Source organism: Protopterus annectens, chromosome 10.part0, assembly GCF_019279795.1.
Source record: "Protopterus annectens isolate FY-2018-M chromosome 10.part0, PAN1.0, whole genome shotgun sequence".
NCBI lineage: Eukaryota > Metazoa > Chordata > Ceratodontiformes > Protopteridae > Protopterus > Protopterus annectens.
The window spans coordinates 1,606,332,577-1,606,356,500 of NC_056744.1; the positions used below are offsets into that span (position 1 = coordinate 1,606,332,577).

General features: G+C 38.4%; 1 protein-coding gene across 1 annotated transcript in view; it reads right to left on the bottom strand.

The window, feature by feature from the left end:
- Window positions 1-23,924, bottom strand: part of LOC122814349 (T-box transcription factor TBX6-like) — a 137,924-nt gene that overhangs the window by 41,832 nt on the left and 72,168 nt on the right. The window contains exons 3-5 of the mRNA XM_044086935.1: window positions 20,340-20,610; window positions 19,122-19,268; window positions 17,265-17,335 (exon numbers count right to left, since the gene is read on the bottom strand). Of these exons, the coding sequence (XP_043942870.1) occupies window positions 17,265-17,335; window positions 19,122-19,268; window positions 20,340-20,610 (489 nt within the window). The remainder of the gene's footprint in view (window positions 1-17,264; window positions 17,336-19,121; window positions 19,269-20,339; window positions 20,611-23,924) is intronic.

A 23,924-nucleotide genomic window follows, 5' to 3' on the forward strand; every position in this document is an offset into this window, starting at 1 on the left:
GCAGTTCTGCAGGGTCTCATAGCTAATCCTAATTCTTTATAGACCAGCCACCCAACCTTAGCTTTGGGATTCTACCCAAGTGTGATGACTGCAGCAGTGTAACATGATGAACATAGTACAGTTTTGTACCTACCATAAATGTAGATGTTCGAGTGTTCACACTGCTGCAGTCCAGGTTACCCTCCCTCCATCCCCTCTGAACCAGCTGGACTTATCTATACCTTTCTATCCTATATAAAGTTTGGGGTGTATTTGCTGGTAACTGAAGGTATTGTTTTTATTTTATATGTATATTTTTGATTAGCAATATCTATTGCCTACCTACTTGGGGGCACCTGACATCTGGGACAAGAAAAACTGAAGAAAATGGCATCGGATGCATACTATATACCCCTGGTGCACTGACATCAGGGAAGAAGTGACAGCAACCGACGCCGGACCAAGACTTTGGAACTCTGGCTGACTGCGGGACCGCCTGATGGCAGGATAACCCAAGTGTGGTGACTGCAGCAGTGTGAACACTCGAACATCTACATTTATGGTAGGTACAAAACTGTACTTTTTTTGCACTGTTACAATTTGCAGGATGCAAAGGATATTGGGAGGAGAAGATGAGTGCAATATGGTGTGTGTGTGTGTGTGTGTGTGTGTGTGTGTGTGTGTGTGTGTGTGTGTGTGTGTGTGTGTGTGTGTGTGTGTGTGTGTGTGTGCATGACTTGGGTATCCTATAGTAGCCCCAATGTGGAAGTGCATACAAGCATCCTGTAGAGGACATGGTACCACAGCAAGACACTACATCCTTCCTGACAGGTGTCTTAGTCCTTGTTCTACAAGTGCGTGATATTGATGGCTCCAAACAATCCCGGTCTATTATAAAAAAATCTTATCAATGAAATTCCTGCTGTTCCAGCATCTGAAAGTGCCTCAAGGGTTTCTAATTTGAGGAGAAATATAGTAGTAGAGGGATGTCTGGAAAGATAGTTGGATTGATGAAAAGGGTTTCATACAGAAATGGGCAAAAAAAATTATCTTGCAAAAGAGAAAAATGTGCATGTGCATTTCTTTTTCTAGCTCTGCCCCTCTGTCTATGCATATATATAAATATATATATATATATATATATATATTATATATATATATATATATATATATATATATATATATATATATATATATATATATATATATATATATATATATATATATATATATATATATATATATATATATATATATATATATATATACACAAACACACACACACACACACACACACACACACATATATATATATATATATATATATATATATATATATATATATATATATGTACCCCTTTCAGAACTCACTGCTGTATAACAATAAAAAGCTTAAATTAGTTAGAACCGCCCCATCAACTAACATATACACACCTTGTCACCATCTATAAAATTATTCAGCATTCATCTGCTTGTCCAGGACTAAGTATCATTCATCATTCTACACAGCTATGTTCCCACTCAGTTATTATGATTCAATGACCAAAAACTCCTCTTTGTCCACAAACCTATCACATCTGCTGGGCATGGTTTGTATTCATACCATGTTGCTAAGGCCTAGAACTCCTTACTTGTATCCATCAGGTCAATACCTTTCCTCCAGTCATTTAAAAACATTCTGAAAGACTTCCTAGCCAAAATCTGGTTTTGTTCTTGTTCAACCTTTGGATAAACTACATCCTAAAATATAAACACGTACCCATTCGTACCTTATACCTCATTACTCCCCCTTCTTCACTTATCTCCTTACTTCAATCAATTTCTCTTCCCTGACTCTCTGTCTAAATTCACCACTGCCCTGTTTTTTTTTTCTCTCATTTCACACTGCAATCACTGTTTGTATTATACTAACTTACCTTTAATTTCTCCTAACTGGCTAAAATTTCTCTAAATGTTAAATCATAACCACATAAGTCTTATCTATTTTTTACCAATGAAATGAACAAAATTAACTGGTCAGTCCAACTATGTAACACAACACAGCCCCAAAGAAGCTGAAAACAGTCCCAGTTAGGATAATCACGCACTGGCACACAGAAACGTTAAACGTTGAATTTCTTCTTTAATACCAACTGTTAAAACCATACAAATTCACAAACAGGTTAAGCGCTTTCATCTACACCCGTAGATTTCTTCAGAACCATTTGTGAAAGCTTAACTTCATAATTTATACTCTCCTTTATCCAATAAAAACGTCACATTAATTACATAATTAAAAAACACTTAATGACTATTCTTATAACAAATTCTTAAAGCGCACAGTGCTGAATTCCCTCAATAATTACTATTATAATTCTATCCACTTGTAAGTTGATTCAAAGACATATGTATAATAATATTAACTTAAACTATAGTATTTGCATGTTTGAATATTATATATTTGATTGCAACAAAATGAATACAGTAATGACTGTTAAAAACTATTAAAAAACTGTTAAAAACTTCAAGGCAAATAAATACTTTCACATCTCCTTTGCCTTTCATATTGACACAAGGACCAAATTAAATACTATTACCCAGGACAATTATTTATTATTTGTCCAACATAGGTTTTATAGATATGGTGTCATTGAGCCCTGGACTTTCTGATGCATTCAATTTAATTTGCCAACATGTCTCCTTTTCCATTAATTTTTTCTTTATATTCCCTCCCCTAGGGTTCAGTTGAATATGTTCCAGTATACCAAATTCAAAGGACTTGCATTCTTTATGAGCTTCACAATGCCTGCATAAGGCATTGTTTCCATCATGTTTTCTCATCTTATAATAATGCTCATAAATTCTATTTCTCAAGCATCGGGTAGTCATTCCTACATAAAAAAATATTTTTTACCAATGATGGCACATTATGTCTAACTCTGAATACTTAAATCACTAAAAGGCAACACAGCACACAAACAGAGATCGGGGAAAGCGTAATCAAGTAAAGATAAATGAAGACAGTCACCATAGAACGTTGTCCCCTAATGGCTGCTCAGACGAAACACCACAGAATTAAAGCACCTCAGGAATGTAGCTCGTTTAAAATCCACAAATATGAATAAGACTTTGCTGGCAAAAATGCAGGCTGCAATCCAAATATAATTAAAACACAGTTTTATTCGATGAGGACAAGAGTGAGTGCTTTCGCCAAACTGGCTTCTTCAGACTATACAATTCATGCTTTGTGAATGAAGTTTAAGTAACCCACCCATTACAATGATTGGTGAAAAAACATAATTAAATAATTAGTAAAATAATGGCTAAGTGCTCAAATACAAAGGGCTTAAAGCCATACAAAGTTAAAAGCATTCATATCACTGGCTTAAAACAGCTAATAATACAAATACAAATACACTTAAAAACATTATATACATATACTTTCAAATGAACAATCCTAGCATGTATACTATGATACTTATAGTAATTAATTCATTTATATTATTTAGGTCTGAAAATTCTCCTATTCTTTAATACAGGTTTGATTTGTACCCTGTCATTCAAGCCTGGCGGCTCATCTGCTCTCATTCTTATTATCCATCTAAGCTCACATTCTAAAGTTTGATTAATAATATCACCCCCTCTTTGACTAATTAATAGTTGTTTTATAACACTGAAATGAAAAATGTGACCCATACCTGCTACTCTACAATGTCTAGCTAGTGCGTTTACCTCCGAGCCCATTCTAATGTGATAGTTATGCTCCCTAATACGATCTCTGAGGGGTCTGTTGGTTTTCCCTATGTAAAAGGAGGGGCATATTACACATTTCGCAATATAAACCACATTTTTGCTATTACAATTGGTATCAGTATTAAAATAATACTTATAACCAGATACTGGGTGTATAAAAATTAAATCTTTATTAATAAACTCACAGTGGTTACACCTACCACATGGCAAGGTGTTTGTATTTTGTCTGGGTTCCATCTGTCTCAGGCTTAGATTCTTTGGTTTACACAGCAGTCTCTTTAAGTTGGGTTTATTCTTAAATGTAATCCTTGGATTCGGCCCTGCTATTTCACCTATCACACTATCAGACAATAATATATCCCAGTGCCTTTCTAATATTTCTTTAACTGCCTTAGTATCTCTTGTGTATGGCATAATTGGTCTCACCCCTCCCATATTAGATGGTATATCTACCTCAGGGGTTTGATTTTGCTCTGCAAAATATGGTTTAGCTCTCGTAGTTCGCAAATTATTCACCTCCATAATAACCAACTCTATCACTCTTTCATCATAGCCCCTTTCTACAAACCTACCCCTCAGCTCTTCCACCTCTCTTTCATAGCCATTATCTGAGGGGTTGTAACGGGATGCTCGCATAAACTGACCCTTCAATATATTGTGGTAAACATGGCTGGGGTGCATGCTGCCTCTATGTAAAAATGTATTCCTATGACATAGCTTCCTATGGATCGTAGTGTTAAGTAACCCATTATCAAGATTGAAGACTTCTACATCTAAATATGAGATTTTACTATCAGAATAATTCAACGTAAACTTCAGAAAATTGGTGGAAGTGTTCATATATTCAACAAAACTTCTCAGCATTTCTGCGTCACCCAGCCAAACAAAAAAGAGGTCGTCCACGAATCTACGATACAACCTTACAAATTCCTTGAAAGGACCATAATTAGACAAGAATTGATCTTCCCATGCTGCCATAACTAGGTTGGCGTAGCTATTGGCACAAGATGTGCCCATAGCTCGCCATCCCTTGGAGATAAACATTCTCCAAAAATAAAAACATTGTTATGAAGTATGGTTTCCAAATATAATGTGAGTAGATCTATTCTTTTTTCCGAGAAATCTGAATGAAGGCGTAGGTAAGTCTGTATATAGTGAACCCCTGTATCATTGGGTATCACTGTAAATAGACTAACCACATCTAAAGTGACTAATAAATAAGGTATTTCATCATCCAAATTACTAATGTAAATATATAAATCAAGCAGAAATTGCTTACTATCCTTCAGTATACTTTTATTAATGTCCACTAAAGGTCTCAGGACCAATTCCATATAGACCGATAGTGGTTCCGTTACCCACCCTTGGCCAGCTACAATCGGTCTCATGGGTGGGTTACTTCTGGACTTGTGTATCTTAGGTAGTCCCTGTATTACCGGTATAACAGGGTTCTCTACCTTGAAATATCCATATAACTCATCAGTAATACTTGCTGACATAATGAGATCATCTAACATATAGTAGACATCAAAAACTTTCTGCTTTACTATTGCTGTATCTATCTTTAAATAAAATTTATCATCACTTAGAAGGTGTACCATTTTTTCATTGTAATCAACTAGGTCCATCAGTACAATAGGTCCACCCTTATCAGCTGGTCTAATAACTAACTGTGGGTCTTTCTTCAAATCATTAAGTGCACATCTTTGTTTATAATTCAAATTTTGACCATGATTCTTATAGGTGTAATTCTGATAATAATGTTGTATATCTCTCTCTAATACTTTACCAAAAACATCTATAACTGGATGTAATTGTGGTATGTATGTGCTATTAGAACGAAACCGAGGTGGTTGATTACGGTCATTACTTGACCCATAGTCTAGTTGAAGTTGTAACTTCCTTGTAAATAACCTAGTATCAAGTATTAAATCGACCACATCATCCCTACTAGAGGGTATGAAGTTTAGGCCTTTATTAAGTACCTGTTTTTCAAACACACTCAAAGTCCTACTAGACAAATTCACTATTAGTGAGGGGCCCTCTCCCACATTTTCTTCAGGGTGGGTCCATTGTGATCCTCTATCGACCCTTTTCTCTTGTGTCTGCCCCTGCTGGCAGAGCGTCTCCTTTCTAGATATTGATTTTGAACTATCGGGAAAGGGGTATTGGTACTACCCACTACTGGGACCTTAGGTCTTACCACAGCCTCCTTATAAGTCTGGGCTGCCTGACTACTTAAGTTTGGTTCATTATTGCCTTCTTGTTGTCCTTGCAGTATAGTTAGGCTATTCACGGTTTCATTCTGTATTGATGTAACACCTTTCTCTTTAGAAGGCGTATTTATCATTTGCATAGGTGTTAATTCCATTTCAGTATTATTTACATTATTTTCACTGTTATCCTGTACAGAAGCACTCGTGAAAGGGTTGGAGCATGTTGTAACATTCTCCAATGGTTTCCGTGTGGAGGGCCTAGTGTTAGGTAAAACATTATTACGTGGGTAACTGGATACAATCGCACTAGCATTATTAAGTTGTTCCTTAGGCCACATAAACACTTGGCTATTCCTAAAATCTCTAACGTCTCTAGTAATTTTAACTTTCTTTTGTTCTATCAGACGTTTTTCAAACAACATTACATCATCAAATACTCGTTCCAATCTATTACAAACACCTGCATTTATACATTTCACATTTAAACGTTCAAACCCTTGATTAACCAAGTCTTTAAGCATCATCTCTTCAGGAGTATGAAACTCTATGAGTAATTTCATATAATTGTAACTGAGTTCCATATTTAGTTGTTGCCATTTGAAGAAGTTAGGGAACCTATTCCCAGTGGGCATTTTAAAATCGTAGCCCAGGTATAATCGTTTAGCTAAACAAGCCTCAAAATATTGGCGTTGTACCTGTAGTTTTTTCAGTTTAATAAACATAGTCTCAAAGTCCTGTAGTTCTTTGGAGAGATTTAAAAGTCCGTTTTCATTTTCACTAGCACCGTCAGATTCGCCATCTGGAGTAAAGTCTAATAGTACATTGTCACTCCCATTCAAGCAAGCTTGAAAGCGTGGCCACCTTGCTGGTTCTGTCTCTTTCCGTACCTCCTGTACGTCGTAATCAATATTTAAAGTATTGTATCAGCCATCCTCTTGTGTTGCTGTGTTAAAAAACACAACAAGTAAATCACTAAAAGGCAACACAGCACACAAACAGAGATCGGGGAAAGCGTAATCAAGTAAAGATAAATGAAGACAGTCACCATAGAACGTTGTCCCCTAATGGCTGCTCAGACGAAACACCACAGAATTAAAGCACCTCAGGAATGTAGCTCGTTTAAAATCCACAAATATGAATAAGACTTTGCTGGCAAAAATGCAGGCTGCAATCCAAATATAATTAAAACACAGTTTTATTCGATGAGGACAAGAGTGAGTGCTTTCGCCAAACTGGCTTCTTCAGACTATACAATTCATGCTTTGTGAATGAAGTTTAAGTAACCCACCCATTACAATGATTGGTGAAAAAACATAATTAAATAATTAGTAAAATAATGGCTAAGTGCTCAAATACGATCTCTGAGGGGTCTGTTGGCTTTCCCTATGTAAAAGGAGGGGCATATTACACATTTCGCAATATAAACCACATTTTTGCTATTACAATTGGTATCAGTATTAAAATAACACTTCCACCAATTTTCTGAAGTTTACGTTGAATTATTCTGATACTAAAATCTCATATTTAGATGTAGAAGTCTTCAAACTTGATAATGGGTTACTTAACACTACGATCCATAGGAAGCTATGTCATAGGAATACATTTTTACATAGAGGCAGCATGCACCCCAGCCATGTTTACCACAATATATTGAAGGGTCAGTTAAAGAAATATTAGAAAGGCACTGGGATATATTATTGTCTGATAGTGTGATAGGTGAAATAGCAGGGCCGAATCCAAGGATTACATTTAAGAATAAACCCAACTTAAAGAGACTGCTGTGTAAACCAAAGAATCTAAGCCTGAGACAGATGGAACCCAGACAAAATACAAACACCTTGCCATGTGGTAGGTGTAACCACTGTGAGTTTATTAATAAAGATTTAATTTTTATACACCCAGTCTCTGGTTATAAGTATTATTTTAATACTGATACCAATTGTAATAGCAAAAATGTGGTTTATATTAGAAATGTGTAATATGCCCCTCCTTTTACATAGGGAAAACCAACAGACCCCTCAGAGATCGTATTAGGGAGCATAACTATCACATTAGAATGGGGTCGGAGGTAAACGCACTAGCTAGACATTGTAGAGTAGCAGGTATGGGTCACACTTTTCATTTCAGTGTTATAAAACAACTATTAATTAGTCAAAGAGGGGGTGATATTATTAAACAAACTTTAGAATGTGAGCTTAGATGGATAATAAGAATGAGAGCAGATGAGCCGCCAGGCTTGAATGACAGGGTACAAATCAAACCTGTATTAAAGAATAGGAGAATTTTCAGACCTAAATAATATAAATGAATTAATTACTATAAGTATCATAGTATACATGCTAGGATTGTTCATTTGAAAGTATATGTATATAATGTTTTTAAGTGTATTTGTATTTGTATTATTAGCTGTTTTAAGCCAGTGATATGAATGCTTTTAACTTTGTATGGCTTTAAGCCCTTTGTATTTGAGCACTTAGCCATTATTTTACTAATTATTTAATTATGTTTTTTCACCAATCATTGTAATGGGTGGGTTACTTAAACTTCATTCACAAAGCATGAATTGTATAGTCTGAAGAAGCCAGTTTGGCGAAAGCGCTCACTCTTGTCCTCATCGAATAAAACTGTGTTTTAATTATATTTGGATTGCAGCCTGCATTTTTGCCAGCAAAGTCTTATTCATATTTGTGGATTTTAAACGAGCTACATTCCTGAGGTGCTTTAATTCTGTGGTGTTTCGTCTGAGCAGCCATTAGGGGACAACGTTCTATGGTGACTGTCTTCATAACTCTGAATACTTATTTAAACTCTAAATATTTTTTGCGTTATTTTATTAAAGATTTTAAAAGTATTGTTCTGGTATACTTGTTGGAGCTTTTCTCCCTGGGCCTCCGCTGAAAATTGGCACCTACCCAATCAGGCTTTCCTGGTAATCATCTGTCAATAAATAAATAAATATATACATACATACATACACGCATACATATATATCTGCACAGACAGACAGACAGATAGAGTTAACATTTCTGTGTGATATACTTCTCAATCTCCTACCTCAACAGATCTGTACAAAGCCAAATAAATGAGGGAGGGGAACAAAGGTCCAAAGTCTGATACAGATTTTAATTATTTCTCTTATAAGCTTAGAAAGTTGTTAAAATAAGTTTTGCTTCAGCATGTATTTTCTGATGGATACAAAGTCTAAAGCTCAAATGGCTGTCATTATTAAGTCACATCATTTCCACAATGATTTGCCAGGGGGAAGCACAAATTTTTTGAAGAACAGACCAAAAATATTAAGCAGAAATTTTGACATTCTGCAAAGATCTGGACAATTCAGAGGTATGGTAAGGATAATATTATGTTTAGGTTTATATATTGGACATGGTAATGGCAATCTAGCCTTTTCCCAGGGACTCTGAAAGAACCCCTGTACTGGTGGTAGGAGTTGAAGTAAAAGGATTTGTTTACACAATGTATAGATTTGCAATTCAGAGACATGTTAGCCACATTGAGGAAAAATCTCTTTATCAGCAAATTTGCATGTCTCTGAATGAGCTTTAACTACCACGAGGGTAAATTACCATTTCCTGCATGGGATGCCATAGTTAACTTTTTTTTTTTTTTTTTAAAAAGTTAACTATGGCATCCCATGCATTGTATTGCCACCGGTACCCTCCTCATTCACTCTCTCACACACACACACACACACACACACACACACACACACACACACACACACACACACACACACACACACAGACACACACACACACACACACACACACACACACACACACACACACACACACACACACACACACACACAGGGTAGGAGGATAGAAGTATAACAGCCTCCCCCAGAGTTGCTTAGTTAATTTACATGGCTGAGTAAATTCCTTACCACAGGCATTTGGAGGTTGGACCACAAGACTAATTAACATATACCACTCCCCTGAAATGCTTCGTTAGCATCTAGCACAACCACAGACAAAACCCACTGTAGTGCTGCACTTTCTTTGTGCTAAAGTACTGTAGCAGGGCTGTTTCTGCATAGGAAATGGTTATTGCGAAATGTACAACTTGTACACCTTGCAATAACCTTTCTTTATCAGTCTCTGTTTCTTAATTGAAAAAAGTGGGAAAAAATGCTGGAAAAAGTATACAGACCTTGTGGGACCTCTACACTTCTCTCAAAACCTTATATCTCAATTTAGTGTCCCTGAGTGACATCAGAATTAAATAAATGCTCAAAATGAATAATTCTTTATTCTCAGTTATGGTACAAGTTTGACACTGTGCTCAGACTAATATGAACCACCATTTAGGTGTTTGATACTAATAGTGCAATAGTGTGAAATTTCAAATAACAAACAATGTCGACATTCATATGGCCAAGACCAAAAAAACGTACCTTCACTCTACTAGCAGGGGGAGGCTACACCCCCCTGCACTCCCTGGAACTTAAATATACCAACTCTGAGATCACACTGCAGTGCAGAAGATGGAAATCTTTCCATTCTGCACTGTATGAAGATGCCGGTTCCGCATGGTCGACATTTAATGTCGACCATATGAAGTAGATCCATATGGTGGTGCAGCGGTTAGCGTTGCCACCTCACAGAAAGAGGTTCTCTGGTTTTATTCTCGGCTGGGGTGCCTTCTGTGCGGAGTCTTCATGTCCTCCCTGTGGTCGCGTGGGTTTTCTCCGGGTGCTCCGGTTTCCTCCCACATCCTAAAGACATGCAGTAGGTGGATTGGACACTCTAAATTGGCCCTAGGTTTGAGTGTGTGTGTGCCTTCTGCGGAAGGTTGGGTGCCGGGCTGGCAACTTGACACCATAAAACACCACTGCCAATCATGAGTGGACAGATGACCCACTGTGGTGACCCCTAACCGGGAAAAGCCAGAAGAAGATATATATATAGTGTGTGTGTGTGTGTATGTGTGTGTTGGGGGGTGAGCTGCATATCGTAAAATACACATTTGGTCAATTACCCCAGATGGTTAACAGGTGTTCCAGATCGCACACTTCTTGGGGTTGGGAAATATACCCTTTCCCCGACGTTGTGTTTTCTCAGTGTTAGTATATATAATTAGCAGGGGGTGTGGGGGTGCTAAATTTTGACCCCATCGGGATTGGATATCAGTGTGTCTATGTTAATGTTGTTGACATTTTGGGTATTTTGATAATAATAGGCACACACACACACACACACACACACACACACACACACACACACACACATATATATATATATATATATATATATATATATATATCTATATATATATGGATTCACTTTAGAAGATCGAATTCCCAAAATCTCGAACCTCATATGGTCGAGACCAAAAGATCGAGTTTTGGAAACTCAAACTTCTAAAATGAAACCCAAAAAAAAAAAAAAAAGTCAAACATCGCTTTTGCAGAGGGGCTTTGCCTGCACTATGAGGGGATGTGCCCCACCCCTACTTAAATATACCAACTCCAAGATCGCTACAGTGGGGAAAAGGGAAATTTCCCATATTGCGCTGTATGTGGAAGCACAAAACGGGAGATTCCCCACTTCCTGTCAACACCACAAAAAAGATAAAAACATTACGTACACACAGAGCGTACAAAAAGCCTTGCCTCTGTGTGCATGTAACGTTTTAAGGTAAGTAAAGTGTTATTTTTTAAAACTTTACATATTCGATTTACTTAAATGTCGATCATATGGTCTCGACCATATGACATTCGAGATTTCAGTAATTCGATTATGTAAAGTGCTTCTATATATATATATATATATATATATATATATATATATATATATATATAATCTATAGGTTCATAGAAGGTTACTAGGCTAACAGCCCTAGCGATCTTACAAGCCTAGCCATCCCAAGTTACCCCAATTGTCAGTGGTTAGGTGATTGAAGTTAATAATGATTTCCTTGTCCAAGGAGGGACATGGGCACCACCCAGGAGTGAATTTGCGGTCACTTATCCACTGATCTAGCTTGCATTTGAAGAGGGTCAGGGAGGGGCTCTGTTTCATGTGAATTGGAAGCTTCTTCCAGAGGAGTGGCAGTTTCTGGGAGATGTATCTATCTCTCCAGCATGACCTGCTCATGTCAGAGGCTAGGTTAAGATCCCTGGTGTGAGTGTCTTCATGCAGTTTGATTTATGAATGTGTAGCATTTCCAGCAGGGCCAGGTCAGAGACTGCCCTGTAAGCCAGGCACAGGTCACCCCTTAGCAACCTGTTGGAGAAAGAATACAGTAATAGGGATTTAATTCTTGTTTTTGTGTACACTGTAATTTTTTGGTGAGAAACCTCTGTTGTCTCTCCAGTTGATGCAGGTGTTTGGTGAGGTACATGCAAAAGGGAGCACTGTACTGAATTATTGGTCTGATGATAGCTGAGTATAATAGAATCATAACATCTTTAGATCTATATGTGATGCCTTTTGGTATGTACCTCACAAGACATCTACAACAACTGGAAAGGCCACAGAAATACCTCACAAAGAGGATTACCAGCCTCAAACAGATGCCTTACGCAGACTGTCTCAAAAAACTCCACCTTTACTCTTTCGCATATCACCTACGCAGAGGCAATCTCTGCCTAACATACAAAGCTATGTCAAAGCCAGAGCTGTTGGACATGCTCCATGTAAAGAAATCCCAATCCCTCCGAGCTACATGCTCTAGGGACCTAAACCTTGTCACCACAATAAACAGAACATGCTGGAGGGATAGATTCCTGCCTCACAGACTTCCCATACTCTGGAACAAGCTACCTGTCTATATCAAACAAAGCTCCTCATTAGCACTCTTCAAGAAAAATCTTGATGATTGGATGGGAGATAGGAAATTCACCCCGGGGATCACTTCTGTGGCTCTGCTTGACAGGGGCACAGGAAAATAATTTTCTTGGGTGGCAAAAGCCAGGGTACCATTTGGCTAGGCTTATATAGGCCCTAGGGTCAACAGCTTAGTACCTACCTATGAACCTATGAACCTATGTGCCACACAGAAGGATTTCCTTACTACTGTGGATACGAGGTTGTCAAAGTTCAGGTTGCAATCACTTTGAGTACCTAGATCACGTACCACTGGGCCTACACTTAGGAGGAGTGCTGTCTATAATATAATTAGCAGGGATGTCAGTTTTCCCAAAAGGAATAATAATGCAAAAGGCCAGTCACCCACTTTGACATTATGTGCCCTGTCAGTGAGCCAGTTGGTTACCCATCTGGTAATGTAGGGGTTACCTCCCAACTGGGAGAATTTCTGTATAATACCTGAGTGTGGGATTGTGTCAAATGCCTTGGCTGGGTCATGACAGGTGGTATGCACTGCCTTTTCCCTCATCCAGGGCCTTGGTGACTTTCTCGAAGAAATCAACCATGTTTAACAGGCATAATCTCCATTAACAAATCTGAACTGGGTTGGGTCCAGAGTTTGGAGATTACCTATGTCCTTGTTAATAAGGTCCATAATGATTCTTTCCATGACCTTGCAGATGAGGCTAGTCAAGCTTATGGGCCTATAACTCCCTGGGTGGGTTAATGGCCCCCCTTTGTGCAGTGGGATTACTGTTGCTGTCCTCCATTCCACTGGAACAGAGGCTGTGGTTAAACAGGGATCCAAGTGGGCCGTTTAGATCATGTTTTAAGTTGTTTAAAAGGCAACCTGGGACGTTGTTTTGTCCCACTGATGCTGTGTTGCTGGCCTTGGTGGGCACCAAGATGACCTGCTCTCTTGAGATAATAGGCTGAGGAATGGTGGCAGGTATACTTTAGAGATGACTGGAGAGGACAGGGGAATGAAGTTTGCTCCAAATCTGTCAGCTAGCAGGTTGGCTATTACCTCCAATTGAGTATGGGTGGTGCCATCTACAACCAGTTTAGTGCATAGCTGGATATTCCTTTTTAGATGTTGGACATAGTTAAAGAATGCCTTGTAATTATCTTAAGCTAAGGAGGCTATTTTTTATTCATAATTAGCTTTGGAGGACTTGACAAGATCTCTAATTTGTTTGTTTAAGCTAGAGAGGGATTTCTTCCTCTGTCAAGCCAGTTCCCACTTGTTCTTGGACATTAGTTTCTTTCTCTTGTTGTATATCCTGTTTATACTAGGGGTCCACCAGGGTGGCTTGTTTTTTTGGCAAGACCAGATTTTAATCCGGTCAGGAACAGCCGATTCTATATAACTGCTTATAAAGGGCATTGGTGTACACCACTGCATAGGAATCCATGCTATCTGCATTTGAGGGGGCTTTAAGACTTCCTATACCATCACTTAGTAGGAGGTAGTTTGTCTTTGAACAATTCTTAAGTGCTTTTGAGCTTGATGGGGTATCTGGTCTCATAATTAAATCAAATTAAACTGATTTATAGTCCGATCTTATGAGGGAGGATATCACACAGGGGGTGTAATGCTCTCCCATGTCAGTGAGTACTATGTCCAGGACATCTGAGCCTGTTGTGGGTGTGTGGACTAGCTGTTCCAGAGCATTTGCATTGACAAATTCCAAGAACCTCTGAACCAGCATGTTTGTGGTCATGTATGTTTCCCAGTCAATGATAGGATAATTAAAGTCACCCATGATTAAGGTGTTGAGCTGTACAGCATGTGACTCCAGTAAGTGTAAGTATACGATTTGCTCTTCCTGTTGGTGGGGGACTTATAACTAGCTATGATGTGCTAGAGAGCTTTGCCTATAGTTAATTGGACATGGAATCAATCAACATAGTCACACTGTTTGACCAGTCTCGAGATGTACTTATCCTTAATGAAGATGGATAAACCTCCTTCTTTGGTTCTTTCATGCTCAGTTTATGGTCTGAAGGTATGGAAGACATTGTAGCCCTGCATGGCCAGGGTGCTTTCTATGCCTTTGAACTATGTCTCGGTGACTGCATAAACATCGGCATCTTCCAAAACGACATGTACTTACAGGGAGTGCAGTTTCTTGTTTAAACACTTAGCATTAAGCAGCAGTACCCTGAGTTTATCTAGAGAGAATTTTGTTATGTTGGGAGGTTGGTTATTTTGACACTGCCTAAAAAGGCTCAATAGGAGTGGCTAATGCCATTGCCAATATCCAAAAGCCTACAGGAGACAGGTACGGACTACCTCTGGCAAAGCAGGCATGACCTGTCAATCATGTCTTCCCAGAATGACAGATAGTGGATCCCCTTGGAATGACACCAGAAGCTAAGCCAGTTGTTAAATTCAATCATTTATTGTTTGTATTGTGGCATCATTGTTGAAGAAGGTAGAATGCTGCTTAAGGCTAGGCTTATACCTGCCTATGACACATAATTTGAAAGCTCAGTCATGTCTCTCTTCATATAATCCAGTTAGGTGCATCTCAAGTCATTCATCCCCCACGTGGACTATGACGGAGTCAAACCACTGCTTCTGGTTGAGTGACTTGAGTGCCTGTGTAACTTGACAGTCTCTGGTACTTGACAGGCAGCTAACTGTAACCTGCTCCTTATCCAGCCTGGTGAGGGGAACATCCGTGTGTCTCACAGTGGAGACACCTATGGCCAGTACATTAGGTTTTGTCGTGTTACTCCTTATGGGCTTATTTGTTGAGACACTGGTGTGTGTGTGTGTGTGTGTGTGTGTGTGTGTGTGTGTGTGTGTGTGTGTGTGTGTGTGTGTGTGTGTGTGTGTGTGTGTGTGGGTTATGTGTTGTGGTTGTTTTTTGCATTGTTATGTGTGCATGTAGTTTCCATTTGTAAGGTCTCTGATCTTTTGGTAAGTTACTAGCGAGTACCTCTGCATATGTGGGTCTATGTGTCACATCCTTATTAAGTGTGGGAAGTGTATGTATGCTGACAACCTGTTTGACATTTGATTTATCCTTATGTGAGAGTCTTGCCTCCAATTTCATAGTGTAACTACATCTCTCATACAAAGTATTTGCTTGTTTCAGTAGTAAATGGTTGTCAGTATACATGAGACAATGTATACATTAACACGCACGGCTGAAGTCCAAGCACCTCTGGAACAATGTTCAAAAGTTCAAATGGGAGGAACCACAAGTTGAGAAATATAAAAACACCAAGTATTTAATGATTCCAGTAGCAAAGAAACGGTTAGCACTTTTGTTTGTCTAAATTTCAAACTTCATCAGATGTATTAGTTTGGTGACTTTGTGTTTTAACAATGTATATGTTGCCTGAGGATGTCCATGTCTATCAGGCTGGCTAGAGAAATGATGGGAAACTACCAGTCCATGATAGCAGGCTCTTACTGTATGTTTTATTAGGGAATGGAATGGGTTAATTTGACAGGACTGTGCTTGTAATGCTGAGACTACAAGAAGGACCGATAATTTGTGTAGGCTAAGGTTAATCAATACAGCAACACTGCTCAGTGCACAACTGAGTTGCTCCTATTGGAGCACAAAAGCTTGGAAATGTTTCACTGACAGCTGTTTAGGGAAAAACTGAGCTTCTAAGCTTTTGTGTCTGCACAGAGATATATTGGTATAGATATAGATATAGATATAGATATAGATATAGATATAGATATAGATGTGGACACACACACACACACACACACACACACACACACACACACACACACACACACACACACACACACACACACACACACACACACACACACACACACACACACACACACACACAGTTACTGCATTCATTGAAAAGGCAACTAGAAATACAGAGGACTAATATATATATGTATATATAAAGGATGTGAAAATCCATTGAAAATCATGGTTGGGCAACTAGTTTTTGATAGTAAAGTCTCCCACGCTGTTACTCTCTGTCACAATGATGCTAACTGATAAAATTGTATGAGGGCTATTAAGCCATCCTACATGTGAGAAAGGTGTGTAGACAGTTGTATGCAGAGGTGTACAGTGTACAGGCATAAACTGTGTATGAGCATCACAAGTTTCCTGGACAATTTCTTCTTGAGCAGCTCTTCTGGATGGGCCAAAGCTGTGAGAATTGCTTATGTTTTATAGCCTTCTGCACTCACAGAAAGGCAGAGGATACTGTGAGTGCAGAAGGCTGTAAAACATAAGCAATCGGCACAGCCTTCTGCACTCACAGAAAGGCAGGGGATACTGTTTTAAAATGTGGAAAGGTGTGGGACAGCAGGCTGCTGCCAGAGTTGTATTAGAAGGTCAGCTGAAATTCCAGTCCACTGGTTTAGCCTCTGTTCAAGAATATCTCCTATTTGGGCAGCCCAGCACGGGTCATTGCTACCAATGTGTGGTTATATACTCCATACAATAATACTTTTCATTATTTTCCTTGGTGTCACATTGCAAATAAAGAGAAATATAGAGGTACTTACTTTTGTTTGTGCAGTTTGGAGTCTTTGATTCCTTTTGCAAAAGGATTTGTTTCAATCTTAAGTTGTGACATCTAGTAACAAGAATAAATGAGAGTTAGATATTATCACCAAAGACATACCGTGGTGGCTTTAGCAGTGTAGAACTTGCATAACAGCACACACATGTACTCCTATATATACGGATCACATCATCATCGTCATCGCCATCTATCATCATCATGCTGTGACGAAAAGATAGCATTTTTGTCATGTTTTCCCGATAACCCTAATGTGGGACATGCTGGTATATTTTGTCTCGGATTCCCACAGCCCCCACCTAAGCTGCATGTGTGCCATAGAACTCACAGATCTCCACCAACAGGCTTGTCAGTCAGATCAAAAGTTCTAACCCTGCCTCCAGGAAAGGAAAGCTAACCGCCAGTAACTTGTAAGGACACTAAAAAGCACAAAAGGTACCCTATTTAAAACAATCATGGAATCAGAGCTTTCATAAATTCCATAAATCACAAGGCTAAATGGAGAGTTCTGTTAAACTTGCATTTTCTTATCTGTATTACAGTTAGCTGTCTAGTGCAATATTTATTTCAGCGCAGAAAGTAGAAACTTACCTATATACTAGCACATGCATTTACAGACATTGACAAGATATGTTTTATGACACAGACCAAAGTGTATTACATAAATAACAGTGACTGTGTACGTAGTGAAGAGACATTGCTGAGCTGCCAGGCTACACATTGTTTATTAGCAGTTGTCGATCAATACATCATCCTCATATCGCACACTAGTGCTTTTTTGGTGCTTTTGAGACTCACTCTTCACATCCCTGTTTTGAAAAAGTAAGATAGGATGAGGAGTGAAATCATTATATCCAAACAATATGTTTTCCCCATGGGTTACTCAGTTAGGGTTGTACTTTACTCCTCCTGCAGCATGGCTCTCATAAGCTCCATCCCACTCCATTGAGCAGGCAGGCAACAATTTTAGGGGTTCACCTGGGTGTTCAAATCCTCCAGACTGACAGCAATAGAGCGCCTTTAGGTGGTAAATGGGCCAGGAAACCAGCACTGATGCTTGACGAGTCAAGTTTAGCTTGAATGGGTTATGGTAGTACCCCTCTGTATGCTGCCATCGTATTGAAAGTTGAAATGAAATATGGTTATTGGAAGTGGTGGCCCTGCCCCAGACCCAGGGGAAGTTACTCCCCACAGACCAGCCTGCTTACTCATCCTGGCTATCGTTCATTGCTATGACTGTCACCAGAGCCAGATGAGTAATCCTGCCTGTCAGTACATTGTCTGTTGACCATCTCCTCCGTGAAAGGCAAGGAGGCTCAACCATGCTATTCTTCCCCTCACTGTCAGCTCCAGCAGAGGTCCCAGCTGCTATTCAAACTTGGGTCACCTGGGTAGAAGTCAAGGCTTTATCCGTCTTCATCAATGAAGCTTACTATATTCAAAAGCACAATAAACATAGTCTGTTAACTACTGTGGATAGGTTATAATGTAATGTTTGCACAGGACACTGCCATGCAAGGGTCATTAATGTAGCACCAGCTCATTTTTCATTGAAACTGACTAAAAACTAATGCAAATGACATGCTTATTATTTACTATTCTTGATACAGTCTGATTATTTTTGCCTTCCCCCACAGTTCCACAGGTAAATTAGTTAATATACTGAACTACATACCTGTAAATCATGAGTGTTCGTAATTTATTTAGGCATGCATGCTTCTGCTGGTTGTAATTACACTAGCAAGATCAAACCAAATAAAAATGCTGTAGATGGAAAACAGTATCCTTAGTTGTTGTTGCAAATCTCTCCTAACAATAACCTGTGAGGAAGAAGCTGTACCTTTGGATTTTGATAGCTTGTCACAGCAATGAATGCAGTCTCTGGAAATGTGATGATATGGTAAGGAGTAAGAGTGGGTGTCAAACCCTCAGTGGTGAGGACAATGCAAAGCCGCAGCTGGTACTTGTGCATGGAATGCAGAACAAACTGCAAGAAAAGGAGACAGAAACTTCAGAAGCAAATCATGAAAAACAAATACAGCTAAAACAGGGAGTTGTGCAGTACTGACCTTTACTCTAACGTCTGGAAGAACTTGACTTCCATTAAACAGTTTATGACTCCAGACTGTCTCTGACATAGCAATTTCCAATGTCAGATTCCCATTTTATGAAACCTTGTCTGATCTGTGTGGCCACAGGTATGCCATGCAGTTCTAAACTATGTGACTGCAGCTATGACAGAGTTCAGATACATGTGACCCAAACTATACCATACAGTTCTGATCCATGTGGCCTTGTGGCCTCAACATCTGCATGGCCATGTATTGCACAAAATTTATTTCAACCTTTCATAGGAAGGCTGATTCTGTCATGTGAGGGTTCCTTAATCGTGCAGAACATGAAAGCATAGGGAAATACATTGTAATAACAGACAGCAGCTTATATTATTGGTGGGGCGTACTGCAACTGTAGATATTTCAGTATGGGGGAGATTGCCTTTGTAACAACAGAGTCTGTTCAGTGCAACAAGTTATGCATTAATTTTATTGTAAGAGTCACCCCTTTCTGAATATTAAGAAAACACAGAAAGAGAAACATTTATATTGAACTTATTATTTTATGTACAGGATGGTCAGTTATTGCAAGAAAAAAATTGAATAATATGGAGCTCAGGAATTGAGTTTTAAAACAATTTCTAGTCTTATTAAATATCACACAAAATATTTTGCTTCATATTTCTGTATAAAAACTAGTTATAAATATTGCACAGCAACAGAAAATGATCATTTATAAATACTGTCCAAGAAGAACATATGCATGGACTATAACAATTAGAAATATACTCCTCTATTGTGAAGGCATTAAAAGAAGTTATCCTACAATATAATAAGATATAAATATATATATTCTTTGTTGCATGTTTCTATCTTTTTGAGGAAAATTATAAAAAAAAACAAGTTTAAAAATCAACATTCCTGTGATTCAACAGTATCCCAAACTTCAGTCTGGCAAGGGTTTTCAGACAGGCACCCTGTTCCACCATATTCCAGCTACTCACATGCCCATGCTGGTCTAGCATGTTATTGGTCACTTTGAGTTTGTTAAAAGTGACTGGTTGGCTCATCCAGTGTCTCCCAGGTGCAGGTGAGTCTGGATGGATATATGCCCTTGTCGGATGGCAAGTTTCGCCTTTTCCACCCTGTTTCCATCCATCAGTCGAGTGCCATTTGTAGCGAGAGTTATCCACTGGTACTGCCTCTGCACATAGTATGTAGAGTGAGCTGGGATCCAACCCTGTGACTTTCACACCAAATTCTGGAAACATTCGCCTAAAGGAGAAAGAGTAAAGCAACATCCTAAATTTTGATTACTTTCTGGAAATAAATGCACATTTTTTTCACAGTGAAGAAAAACAGCAAACCAGCATAGAGCAGTGCATTGAAATATCTCCTGTTAAAAAATTATGCTGTTCATTTATAAAATGGGAGAACTAGAAATTAGAAGAGGGAGAAAAGCTAATTTTAAACACATAAAAAGTTAATTTATTTTATTTTATTTATTTGCAATGTAAAATAATGCAGATTTTGATTATGATACAGTTAAATTGAACATTAGGTGGAAAGATGGGTAAGAATAGAGCGGTCACTTTTTTCCTGTCACAAACAATGCAGCTGTTATTCTTGACATGATAGAACTGTGTTACATTAGTAACATGCAGACTGTTTACAAATACAGATACTATAGCACAGTAATTAAATATATATCTATATCTATATGTATAGACACACTCACACACACACACACACACACACACACACACACACACACTCACACACACACACACACACACACACACACACACACACACTCATATATATATATATATATATATATATCTATATATATATATATATATATATATATATATATATATATATATATATATATATATAGGTTTACTATTGAAACCTTGAAACTGCATATGTCGACCAAACACATGGTTGACCCAAATTCTTGAATCTGGAACAGTGAAAATGCGGCCAGGTCAAAACTGAATACTTGACACCTGTAGTTAAATGTATTCGACATAGCAGGAAGTGACGTCAGTCACCCATGCAATGCAGCTTACCATACCATAACATTCTACAGTCAACGGTACGTGTATTTTACTATTTTGCAAGGGGGCAAGCCCCCCTGCGCCCCCCCACTCCCTGCAAATTATATACACCAACTCCGAGATCACACCACAGTAAAGAAATGGGTTAATTCTCTGTTCCTCACTGAACCACGATCTCCATTCACAATCCAAACTCAGATACTTGAACTACACTACCCTTTCGCTGTAGTATAGTCAATGCTTTTTGAGTTGGCTTTCTGCCCATTGGAAAACTGCCTTTCGACTACATGCCAGTTGACAGCAGTCACTTTGAAGATTCAATAATAAACCATATATATATATATATATATATATATATATATATATATATATATGGATCTAGGACGTTTGCTCGAATAAGCAAATGTCCAAATCCATACCAACCGAACACACATTAACAAAAGCGCTTTTATCGAAAAAGCACTTTCGTTAAAGCATGTTACAAAAAAAAAAAACACTGCATTAACATTTTAGCAGGGCCCTGCACCCCTCATGTGCGGGGCTGTGCCCCCCACCCCCCACTTTAATATTCTCCCTCCAAGACTGCACTACAGTGGGGAAAAGGGAATTTTCTCTTACCCGCACCATAGTACAGCCTCTGCAACAGGCATGCTTACGCGAAAGTGCTTCTTCGGTGAAAAGCACTTTCACGTAAGTATGCCCAACTATTTGGGTTTCGGACGTTACATTTGCTCATTCGAGCAAACGTCTGGAACCCACATATATATATATATATATATATATATATATATATATATATATATATACATGAAAATCTAAATTAGTGGGTTTAAAGATAAATAAATAAATAAATTACTTAATAAATAAATAAATAAATAAAATGCTCCCCCCCCATGCTGGGACAGAAACTCTCTTTAATGAAGTCAAATTATTCTGCTATGCTGAATTTGGACAGTTCTGATTCTACATTGGCTGAGCTACAACACAGCAAACACAAAGAGCAGCAAGAAGGTGTAGCAACATGCAATTTGTTAGTAACATGCTGCAGTACTGAGATTATACAAAGCATTAAAGTCCCCAGAATAACGAATAAGAGAAAAAAGCTAAGGTAAAAAGATGTCATGCCTGAACCACGTGCAATGAACCTACCTATCAATACACGAGTGCTATACACACATTTTGAAAAATGGGTCATGTTTAGGATTTATCATGGTCCTGTAATATGTTTTGACCTGTGGCATCATTGGATTCTGGATCCTTATTATATAACTGAGGGCGAAGAAGAATCATGGGTACAGAAATATTCTGCATTGCAAGACATCCCACTTCAGTATGCTCCCAGTACCTTGTCATCTGGATAAGACAGTCAACCACCTTCATGCTGTAAATAGTTCTTTACAAGCTCTATAGCTGAGAGGGTTAAGGAGATGAAACGATTGCTTGTGGCAGCTTAGGGCAATAAGAAGGTGCAGAAAAGGAATCTGATTTGCCCATAATCTGCTGCTACCTGTATGTGATAGTGCTGCATGCCAATGGAGCTGACTGCTTACATTCGTCATAGTTTTGCAGATAAAGATATCTGCTTTCTTCCTCGTGATTCTTTCTCCTGCACCACATCAGTTCTCTGACAGGTAGCAGTGGTATAGCAATTGCCATATTTGTCAGTTGACTCTTACTAGACCTGGACTGCTATTCAAACCTGAGTTATCTGAAATGCAGTCTAGGCTCCATCCCTCTGAGCCACACAGCAAGCCCCTGGAACACATACTTTGTCTGCAGATAAGGACAACTGAGCTATCATACTCTGCACACTAATAGAACTGAAATAAAATGTCAGCATCACAGAAGTGAAAGAGACTCCTTTAATATCTTAAATTTGTTTATGTTCTAGTAGTGGTTTATGCCATTGAGGAATGGCTGATTTGCATTGTTTGGTACCCTACACATTATTCACAATGTCTGGTATGTCATTACTCATAGTTATCCAACAGGTCGGTTGTACACTGGGCACAAAAGGGCTTTGTCTGTTCCATTCATTCATAGATTTTGCTACAGATTTATTTATGTATGTATGTATGTATTTATTTATTTGTTTGGTTTTTTGTCTTTGTTTACCAGGAAAGTCTGACTAAGTAACACTCATTTTTAGTGGAGGCCCGGGAAGAAAAGCTCCATTTGTTTACATTGCATTATACTTCATTCCAGTTAAACACAGAGCAGTTACATTTCTATTTACATTTATACACATGCAGTAATTACATTCATACATTCTAAGATTTTACAGAAATAAAATTTACTAATGAGAAAACCCACTTGCAACTTAATGGATTGTACAAGCAGTAGTTATGCATAAAAATTGTTTTGTTGTTTCAGTGAGAGGCTGAGAGTATTCTGTTTAAGGAGAGTATTTGGAGAGTATTTTACAGTGAGCACAAAGTCTTAACCTGGTGGTGAGCATGTGCAGGATTCCAGGATTGGTTAAGATATTGTTTTCAGTCCTAATACATTTTCAAAGAAGTTGTTGCA